Here is an 11,282-nt window from a genome sequence, read left to right on the forward strand (position 1 = left end):
ACATGGACCACAAGGAGCTAACCATTCTTCTGCGGACCAGCATCCAGGGCACTTCTCAGAGAGAAGGAAACCCTGGGAGGGAAGAACTTGTTGAACAGGAAAACACAAGAATCTTTGAAGCTATTTGGGTATGTAGGTAAGTCACAGTGGGTGCCCCAGGGAACAGCATGAGAAACTCTCTCTCTTTTTAAAAAATTTAAAAAAATTTTTTGAAGTATTTTCAACTTTAGGGAAAAGTTACAATAATAACACAAGGAACTCCAGAATACTCTTTACTCAGGTACATTATTGTTAAAGACCTTTTCTCACATTTTTTGGATCATATTCTTTCCTTCTCTGTAAACACACATGTACACACATACATATAATCAATATTTTGAACAATTTGAGAGTAGGTTGCATACATCATGCCCCTTTTCTCTGTAATATTTCAGGGTTCATTTTCTAAGAACAAAGATATTCTCTTTAATCATAGTACAATTTTCACATTCAGTATATCAAACATTGATACAATACTCTTATTTACTCCATAGACTATAATCTAATTTTATCAATTGCCTCAATAATATTTTTTTAATAGTAATTTTTATTTTCTAGTAGGGAAGGGATTTTTATTTTCTTTGATAGGGGGATGAGACTGGCCTAGCAGGACAAAGATGCATGGTCCTCTCGGCTCTCATTAGGATCTTTATAAGTAAAGGAATCCCAGTAGATCAAGTCAATCGTTTGGTTTTCTTCGGTTTCATTTTTATTCTATTTTTTCCCTGAGAGTATAAAACTAATCAGCAGGAAATACCCAAATGCTGAGAGATCTTTAGTAGTAGAAAGGATCTGGCATGAGAAGATGTAGTTTTAGCAGGGTCCTGAGATGTGAAATTGGGCATCTCCCCATCTTCCTTGGCCCCACTGGCCTCAGCTTAGGAGTGAGAATGGACTATAGCACATTTTCTATTCCTTTTGTGGGAAGGATAGGGAGAGTAATAGATACTTGAATAAGCAAAAGTGAATTTGGGCTAAAAACAGAGAAATGGTCTCGTGGTAAACCTAGTCCTTTATTGAGAAAAAGATTTTCTACAAGAATTTCTCTCAAGGAAAATGTGACACTATACTTGCTTGTTTTCTCAACCATTCTCTTGGGTTATTTGGAACTAAATTCTATTTAAGAGGCAACTGATATCAACTTTCTTAACTGATTCCTCATATGTGAACCAGTTTCAGAACTGCTTTCCCTGGTCATCTTCCTATTCTGCAGGATCCATACGTTATTACACAATGACAGGGAATGTGGTGGGGAGGACAGGAGAAGTGGGAAAAGAATGAGAAAGGACCTTTGCCTTGAGGGGGATGGAGAAATGTGGCAAAGGGAGAGGAGACTCCAAAGACAATGCTGTCAGGGTTTAGGGTGTCGAGGGTCTCTACTGGAGCCAAGTTTCATCTCAAAAGTCAGTCCTTCCATTTCCTTCCTCCTCTCTAGGTAAAATGAAGCTGACTTTGGTGCAGATCTTTTTCATGATGTTGCTGCTGTTGCTGGGCCTGGGGATGGGCCTGGGGTTGGGGCTTCAGATGGCTGCAGCAGTCCTGGAGGATAGTGATCAATCACTGAATGACTTTTGGTCCAGTGACTCACAGGAGAAGGCCGAGACCACTAAGGAGGGAGATGGCACCCGAACCACAGAAACCCTGCTGCTTAGCAACAAAGGAGTGGTTCAACCTGTGTGGCCAGAAGAGACTATCCTCGCTGAGGATGAAGTTGGAGGAAACAAGATGCTCAGAGCTGATGCTCTCTTTCAGAGTGACAAAGACTATCTTAGGCTTGACCTGATGAACAGGGAATGCAATTCCCTAATGGCACATAAGGTGAAGAAGCGCAACCACACATGTATACCTGAGTACACATTCATCCATGAGGAACTAGATACAGTCAAAGCTGTCTGTAAGAATCCTGTTGTTGCCTGTGATCTCAAGGGAGCCAAATGTCACAAAAGCTCCCGTCCTTTTGATTTGACATTCTGCAAGTTATCCAAACCAGGCCAAGTCACTCCTCACTGCAATTACCTAACTTTCATTTTTGAAAAGTTCATTATTATATCCTGTAATGACATGAAGGTCAAGATAACATGAAGGTCTGGACAATGAAGCAACTTCTCCTCCTCTTCCTCTTCACCTTCTCTCCTTCCTCTTCCTTTCCACTTCTTTCTCACATTGTTTCTTCCTCTTAGGTATTCTGCAAAAAGGTTCTGGGAAGAGAAACCAGCCTATTCTTTATCATTTTCTTCTGAAAATATTATTCTTCTTTGCTCTCGGGTTCACCCAACTTGCATTTTGTTCCTGGAATTATAGGTGGCAGAAGAAAGTAATGATGTCTAGTCTCTCTAGGTTCTCCATCTCTTGGATCTTATCTCCTGCCCTGGAAAGAGATAAGTAAAGAACTGCTTGGTTTCTCCTGTGATCCTGGTCATCAGTCTGCTCCTTGCTCTGTTTGTCTTTGGGTATGGATTACATGAGTTTAATGCATCCTTTACCCATGTTCTTCCCTGCTACCCGCCGTGAGCCTCTAGGATAATCACGTCAGCCTCCTGGGCTTTCCACACAGCACTTCTCTGCTATGGATGCAAATTAAAATGATTCTATCTGTGACTGCATCTGGAGAACCATGTGAATTGGGTTTCTTTTTCTGAGTTTGAAAAAAATGTAGGGCCTAGGTGTAGGGGTCTGCTGGTAAGGTGCTGTGGTGCTGCAGACCAAGATAGAACATGTGCTGGGGCAAGCCCAGCACTCTTTTTCTTGAGCCTCCTCAATACTTTTTCCTTTCCTCCCATTTTGTACCAACTGCCTCTTTCCTTTCCTTCTTTTCCCCCTCTTCCCTCTGTTGTCCTTTTCCTCTTCTTCTTGGGCCCCATCTGTTCTTCTTCTGGATCTTTTTAGAAATTCACTCAGCCAACACTGATCATTTATGCTATGCCAAGTAAGAAGATGCTGGTCCTATAGTCAAAAAGTCGGGCATAGGGGGTTGGAGGGAGAGTGGGTCAAGAGAGTGATGAGGATAGACATTAAGAGAGAGATATTTTTTTCCAAATTAGGTCCAGAAAGTAGAATAGTCCTCACATTAGGTGCTCAATAGATGTAGAATGAATGATATTGGAGGTAGTCTTATTTTCACTCAGCCTCTCCCACTTTTTTGCACTGAAGAACAAGAAAGTCAGTGAAAGAATAATTTCAGCGGAGAAGAGATTGGATCTACTCAAGCTATGGATTTGAATAAATAGAGGATGTAAGTGGCTGCCCTCAGCTTATTTCCTCTGAATTCAAATCTATCAAGAAATGCTGTAGTTAAAGATGTATGGGCGCAGGAGGGAATCAGAGAAAATGGCAATGGGGATTCACCGGGTGACCGACTTTGAGATTTCCTCCCCACTGAGATTTTTCTCTGTTTCACCTTCCTAGACTGTAACACACTTGAGAGTTAGGGACATACACAAATGGGAGACTGGTTGGAAGAAAAGGTTTGTCTTACTCTGACCTGACTTTTATTTCCTGTTCTTTCTTCATTCATTCCCCAATTTTCTTTATCCTCACAGGCAAGTAACCACTTAAAGGTGCTGCCTCTGAGACTCCCCTGATTCAACCTTTCCCTTCATACCTCTGACTCACCTCTCTTGGCAATGATCTTTTAGGAACAGTGTTGTTGGGAAGGAAGTGTGTCTGCATCTATGGGCTGCCCTGACATTTTAGAGGTGGATGGAAGAATGGTGGGAGGTGAGGACTTGGCCAAGTCATATTTCTACTCTTCCTGATGGGGAATCTCTTTCAGGGGAAACAGACAAAATATTACCTAAGGCAAGGGAGAAAATGAGAAGTGAGGTGAGAGGAGAGGAAAGAAGGGTAGATGTCAGAGAAAACCAGCCATATGAGGAATTTGTCCAGTAGGTAAACCAAAGGCATTTAGGGATGGGAATGGAATATGAAAGAGTTCCAAGTCTGACTTCTTAACCAAAAGCCAAAGGATCCATTGTATGGAATGAACTATTAAGAGGCTGGAACTACCAAGGAATTGAAGCCTACATCTCTCTCTCAGAGAAAAGACTACATCCTCTTCTAGGGTCCCACCAGTGTCTCTCCTGTAGGTTCTCACACTGTCCAGTGAATACTCCTATCTCCTCCTTCCGGTCGTCACTTTGGACAAATCTCAGTGGTCAGGCTTTTATCCGACTGTGGAGACTATCTCAGGAAAGCAACCTAAAAAACACGCTGCGGGCTCCTAGCAGCTCAAGAAGAAAAACACAGCTTTCATAGATAATGTAACATGTAGATGAGATGTTGTGGATACCTCCCTTACCAGGGACAGAAAATAAACTCATTATAACCCAAATTCTGTCTCATTCACAAAACTTTCACCAAATCCTGCAGCTCTGATGTAGTTCCCTCTTTGTACTTCCAGTGAATATGCTTTAGCCCGTACAACAGGTCCTCAGTCCCTCATCCACTGTTCCTAAATCCCTACAGCTTGGAAAACTGAAAAGTTTTCTTTCAAAGTGGCTCCAAAACTCATTTAGATGTGAAATCTGCCTGCATGAATGATGCAAGGCTATTTATCTTCATTAATGCTTTATTTATGCTATATGCCCATTATACCTTTCACTGAGAAAATATCAATGTGTTTGGTTATGAATACTACCTCAGATAGACTGTTCTAGGGGTGTTAAGTAATATGTGACTCACACAACTTTGCATTTTAAAATCTGAAAAATTCTAAGTTTCAAAACGCACTGGGCCCAAAACTTTCAGGTAAGGGATTGTGGACCTATATATACTATTTAATTAGCCCATAATTAATTTGAGTACATAATATATGACCCAAGTTAGGCCATAAGCATCTTTGTGGAAGCAACTATATTATAAGTTTCTTCTATATTCTTCGACACATTTATTGATCAATGATGACCTGCTTATTGATTATCCAGTACCTCCTCAGAATTTATAAAAATTGTGTGAAACATAAAATAATTTAAGAGGAGCATGTTTTCTGACTCCTGTCAAATACTGCACAGTCTAATAAAAACAGCTAAGTAGGCTAATTCATGTTTCAGAGGGCTTAATATGAATTCTTTTCTTTTCAAGACAAGCAGGAAAGAAGATATCATTGTATGCTGGGCACTCTACCTGATGCTGTCACATATTTGGTTCTATGTAATCCCTGTAAAGATTTGGAGCCAGGATTCTGGATTCTTTGTGTCAGTCAAAAAGCATTTATTGTGCTAAGCACATATGTACTAGGTACCCTAGGAAAATGAGAGAGACAGCGAGAGAGAGAAAAAGACACAGCCAGAGTGACCGCCCAGGAGAGAATCTCTAGGTTCTGGGTCCTTCTCTCAGGACATTAACACTGGCCAGAGTATGACTTCAGAGGCCCAACATTCTGGATAATTATGGACATTGTCTAACATAATATTTTTTTTTTAAAAAAATCGCCAACCCAACTAAATCATACTATATGTGTAAGAAAGTTCAACAAAGTTTGGATTTTTACCAGGATGACTACTTTAGCCCTTTTGAAAATATGAAAGATAATTTTTTTCAAAATCAATCTCCTTCTATGTCTCACTATCATTCTCACTCTTTCTGGCCCCTGCTTTGCTCACATCCTTCACCTGCCTGTTGGGTAATGCAGCACTGAGCATAGTAAAGGTACCTGGGAGGGAGGAACCAAGGCCAGTAAATGACCCTTTACTGTCTGCAAGGCACTCAAATGTTGTCTGCAGAATACTCTGTACAAGTTTTTCCTCAGTCTTGGCTGCTCATTAGAATCACCTTAGGGAGCTTTAAAACTACAATAAATATAATCCCAGAGTCCTTCTTCCAGAAATAGTGATTTAATTAGTCTGAGTTGGGACCTGAGCTTCAGGTGCAGTCTAGGCACCTCGGGGCTTCCATTACTATCCCTTTGATGGCAGTTTTTCTGTGAATTGGTGTTTCAAAGACTTTTAGCAGAGATGTTAAAATGATTAGGGAGATGCTGGGTTAAACAGAGTTCATCAGGTTTCTTTTATGCAAATCTCACAACCTTTAATATTAATATGCCTTGTGAATCTCTAATAGGTAGAGATCATAATCAGCATTTCTAAGATTATTTCAACATTAAATTCCTCCCCTTCCCCTCTTTAATCATTTAATAACATATTCTAGAGCTAGTGTTTCTAGTTGGGAAAAGCTGTTCTAGACCTTTCTAAGCCCTTCTCCTGGCTGTGTTCATCTAATACAGTTATCATGGGGCCTACCTTAAAGACTAACATCTAGGTTAAGATTATAAAGTAATCTACAGTCAGATTATCAACTAATCTCATGTGGTATGATACAGGGGGAAAGAGCCTGGGAACAGACATGGGACAAAATCAAAGCTCTGCCACTTAAAGGCAATTTTGACCATGGATAATAGCTCTTGGTACTCAGAACCTCAGGTTCCTATTTATAAAATGAGATAATGATAGTATCTACTTTATAGGGTTGTTTTGAGGATTGTGTGGGATGAAATGGCCCACAGTAGGGCTCAATGCATGCAGCTGCCTTGGGTGGTGATGTTGCTGGGCTCGCTGCCTACAGCACACGAGTGTTTTGACAGCGTCCTTCTGGAAGCAGTACTATGATACAAAGTGCAATACGATTACCATGGACTTCAGTTTTGGTCACACTGGCTAGTATGTGAATATGTCGGGGAGGGTCTTATAGAACTCCTTAAATTCCATCCCTCGGATGGCCACAAAATTTATATACCTGAGGCCAGTGCAGTCCTTATAGCTGAGCAGACAGGGCCCCTTCCCTGGGACTAACCCTCAGGGGTCACCCATGCTTTATAGTGCCTTTCATATGTGAAGTCCCCCTCTGGTGTCTGGGACTAACTAGGGCCAACAGTGCCATCTGAGTCAGGTACCCTAAGTTTGGATTGGGACTCCTGTGGACCTGAGTCCCATTTCTCCCCTTCAGGGCACTACTCCCCTACCCTATGTGTGGGGCCAATCAGCTGCCCCCAAAAAGTTCTGAGACTTGCACCTATAGGGTCATCCTAGGGCCCTGAAGTTAGGCCCTGGTTCCAAGAAATGGCCTGGTAAGTGGATAGTTCTCCCTGGCTGATGTGGTATTTCCTTTGTGGGAACATATGACAACAGATCACAGGAATGGTGCTGATATATTGATTTTGGGTGACTTAAACACTTCCTAGACACAAGAAGAATTTAGGACTCTGGGTTACCAATAGTAACTATTGACCCTTGGACTTGAGCGCATATGTGGAAGGCTTTCACCCATCCGTGTTCTTACTGCTCTGCTACTTCTGGTCTGTACCACTTGAGGGTAGCAGGGATAACAGCATATTTTCCTTGCCCTGTGAGCCTCTTACTGCTGGCACCCAGGGTATTTACTCTACCCCTTTGCAGTCTCAATATCATATGGTGCTATGGGGTGCTGCTGCTGTATCCTATAAGGACTTTCAAGACCATTGCTCTTTGGTGCCAATGGGGCACTTCTGATCAATGTCCTCTGTTGCCTCTGAGTGATGGGTGGTGATATACTCTCTTGGTTTAGTCTTAATCTGTGCAAGATGAAGGATAGTCATTCCTTGAATAAATGATACTGCTCTTTTCACTCTGCCCATGGACCTCTTGCCTATCTTCCTGCCTGGTGGCAACGTGTGAAATGCAGGAGTGTGATCTGGTCAGTTATGAAAGAGTTTGTATTTTAGGAAAGCAGTGATTATGGCCTAAAGAGTTCAAGAGAAGATACGTTTGGAGGATGTGTTGTTTTATGTTTACACTACAAAATCCCAAATGGCAAATTCCACAAGGCCAGAAAGTGAGTTATCATTCTCATTTTTCTGCATACTCTGAGTGCTATGGTCTGAATGTGTGTCTCCCCTAAATTCACATGTTGGAATACTAACACCCAATGGGATGGTGTAAGAAGATGGGGCCTTTGGGAGGGGATTAGGTCATGGATCCCTCATGAATGGGATACATGCTTTTATGAACAAGATCCTCCAGAGCTCCCTAACCCCTTCTGCCATGTGAGGATACTATAAGAAGTCTGCAACAGAGAAGAGGTCCCTAGCTGACCATGTGGGCACACTGATCTTGGACTTCTAGCCACCAGAACTATGGGAAATAAATTTCTGTTGTTTATAAGATACCTAGTCTGTAGTATTTTGTTATAGTAGCCTGAAAGGGCAAAGACACTGGGTAAGACTTGCATTTGTGGTCATCATCAACAATGTAAAGTAACAAAGTAACATTTTAGAGAGTCATTGGAAGCCAGTATTCACAAGCAGCCCAGCGGATGATTCAATGTCATGAGCTATGACATAGCCAGCATTAAATAAATTGCATTAGGAAACTGTAGAGGCAAGAAGATCTATATTGTTTCAATTCAGACAGGCTTTGAAGAGCCATGACATTGCGTGACCTTTTTCTTGTTGTGGGAGATATGAAATTATCCAAGAATGATACATTTGACAATAAAGAACACAAAGAAGTGGTTCCTAGATCTAACAGGGAGACATGGTGCCTGAACACTGCAAAGAATCTGCTTGCGCATTGATTGGACAATAAGCAAATATGTAAGTATCTTTTCTTCACCCGTAATTCTAAATCTTCATTGATAAATCACTATACTTCACTTGGACACATGAGTTTTAAGATATATTAAAAAATCAACCAGAGTGACGTTAGATCATGGGGAAGTGAACGAATCCCTTAGGCTCTCCCCTCTAAGATAAAATGAAAAAGACATTCATCAATCAACAGAGGACATTCACACAACACAATAGAAGTCTGAGAGATCCACACAGCCATACATCTGAAGGTGGGGATGCTGGATCTCCTGGGAGGCAATGGAAGGAGGTAAGCAGATCTCCTCCCACTCCCCAGTGGCAGTGTTCTAGAGAGTAGGACCTTGCACAGTGGCTGGCATGTGACTCTTGAGAGGAGAAGGGGAAGAGGTAGCCCTCTGCAGGAACATTTTCACTCTCAGAGTTGCTTCCCAGCCTGTGGGAGCACTCCACACCATGGTGGCTCAGTCACTGTGTGTGTGTGGGGTGCCTTGACCAAGCCAAGCAGCCCAGGAAGCCACCAGTGAGTGCAGAATGGGAGAGTTGGAGAAACAAGGCTCCCCCACCCCTCATCCCACCTGGCTGTTCAGCTTGGCTAGTTGGTCAAGGCAGGGGATCCCCACCAGAGTGACTGTGCCTGCGTGTGCAAAGCAGTGGTGGTCAGACACAGAAAGCTCTATTGGCACAACTTCCAAATGACAAGCACAATGGCCAGAGGATGCAGCAGGCTCAGAAAACATGGCTCCTGTCCCCTACCCCCAGTGATGGCAGGTGGAATCTGTGACCAGATACTACCACTATGAGCCGGCAAAAGTCCACTCCATCAAACAGAATGAAGAAATACATTAACACTCCAGACCAGAAGGAAAATGACAAGTATCCCAAAACCAATCATGAAGTCACAGAAATTTACAATCTAAAAGAGAGAGTTCAAAATAGTTATCATAAAGAAACTTAATGAGTTACAAGAAAACTCAGAAAGACAGTTCAATGAACACAGGAATAAAATTAATGAGCAGAGGAAATTCTTCACAAAAGAGACTGAAACTCTAAAAAAAACCAAGCAGAAATGTTGGAGATGAAGAATACAATGAAGGAGATAAAATTAAAAATCTGGGATCCTTAAAAAACAGAGCTGGCATTATAGAAGACAGAATAAGTAATTTAGAGGATAGAAATGCTTCAGATGGAGCAGGAGAGAGAACTAAGACTAAAAAAAAATAAGAAATATGTGACTCAATTAGGAAACGCAACATAAGGATTATAGGTATTCAAGAGGGAGAACGGAGGAAGAAAGGGTCAGAGAGCTTGTTCAAATAAGAGATAGCTGAGAACTTCCCAAACCTGAGGAAGGAGCTGGAATTACATGTAAATGAAGCTAATATAACTCCTAACTACATCAATGTAAAAACACCCTCTCCAAGGTGTATGTTAGTAAAACTGGCAAAAGTCAATGACAAAGAAAAACCATTAAGGGTAGCAAGAGAAAAGAAAAAAACCTACAAAGGAACACTTATCAGGCTTTCAGTGGTTTTCTCAACACAAACCTTACAGTCTAGGAGAGAGTGGAATGATATATTCAAAATACTGAAAGACAAAAACTTTCAGCCAAGAATACTCTATCCAGCAAAACTGTCCTTCAGATACCACAAGAAATAAAACTTTCCCAGATAAACAAACACTGAGGGAGTTCATTGCCTCTAGACTCCCCCTACAAGAAATGGTCAAGAAGGCCCTCATAACTGAAAAAAAAAGGGTTACAACGCCTTGAGCAAGGAGATAAATAGACAGAAAAAATCAGAAAATTGTAGCTCCCTATCAAAACAGGTTAGCAAACACTTATAACATTAAAGATAAAGGGAAGGAAAGCATAAAAAAAATATAGTCAATTCATTTTAATCACAAACTCACAACACACAACAGAACAAGTTGTGAGAACAATAAGTTAGATGGGGAAGAGGAAAGTGATGGAAACTGCTTAGGCTAAGGAGATAAGAGGCTTTAAGAAAATGGACTATTTCATCTATGAGATCTTTTATACAACCATGACTGTGACCACTAAACAAAAAATCAGAAGAGAGTCACAAGTGATAAATAAAGAGAAAACTCAGAAAACCATCATAGAAAATCATCAAACTGAAATGGTAGCCAGAAATACATGGGATAAGAAACAAGGGAAATACTGAACAACCAGAAAAGAAGAGAAGATGGCAGTATTAAGCTCTCATATATCAATAATCATTCCAAATGTAAATGGATCAAATTCTCCAATCAAAAGACACTGAGTGGCTGAATGGATTAAAAAAACAAGACTCAACAATATGCTGTCTCCAGGAAACAATTCTCAGCTCTAAAGAGAAGCATAGGCTCCAAGTGAAAGGATGGAAGACAATACTCCAAGGTAATGGCAAACAAAAGAAAGCAGGTGTTGCCATACTCATGTCAGACAAAGTAGACTTCAAGATAAAAAAGGCAATGAGAGACAAAGAGGGGAAGTATACAATGATAAAAGGGACACTCCACCAAGAGGACATAACACAAGTAAATATATATGCAGCTAACAAAGGAACACCAAAGTACATAAAGCAACTATTAACAGACCTAAAGGAGAAATGAACAGCAACACAATACTAGTAGGGGACCTCAACACCCCACTTACATCAATGGATAGATCATTTGGACAGAAAGT

At 41.1% G+C, this 11,282-nt stretch overlaps 1 protein-coding gene across 2 annotated transcripts; it reads left to right on the forward strand.

Annotated features, from left to right (window-relative positions):
• On the forward strand, positions 1-4,369 carry RNASE10 (ribonuclease A family member 10 (inactive)). Of its 2 annotated transcripts, none has more exons than XM_014733443.3 (2): positions 1-136; positions 1,475-4,369. In XM_014733443.3, the coding sequence occupies exon 2, from the start codon at positions 1,480-1,482 to the stop codon at positions 2,119-2,121; it is 642 nt and encodes a 213-aa protein (XP_014588929.1). In that variant the 5' UTR covers positions 1-136; positions 1,475-1,479; the 3' UTR covers positions 2,122-4,369. The 2 variants fall into 2 exon arrangements, with proteins under 2 accessions (XP_014588929.1, NP_001157459.1); NM_001163987.1 differs by having other exon boundaries at positions 95-128; positions 1,475-2,121.
• Positions 4,370-11,282: the final 6,913 nt, after the last annotated feature.

The sequence above is a fragment of the Equus caballus genome, chromosome 1 (genome assembly GCF_041296265.1).
Source record: "Equus caballus isolate H_3958 breed thoroughbred chromosome 1, TB-T2T, whole genome shotgun sequence".
NCBI lineage: Eukaryota > Metazoa > Chordata > Mammalia > Perissodactyla > Equidae > Equus > Equus caballus.

What these genes read in the sequence shown, in the direction of transcription:
- RNASE10 (XM_014733443.3), top strand. Translation starts at nt 1,480, where the DNA reads ATGAAGCTGACTTTGGTGCAGATCTTTTTCATGATGTTGCTGCTGTTG.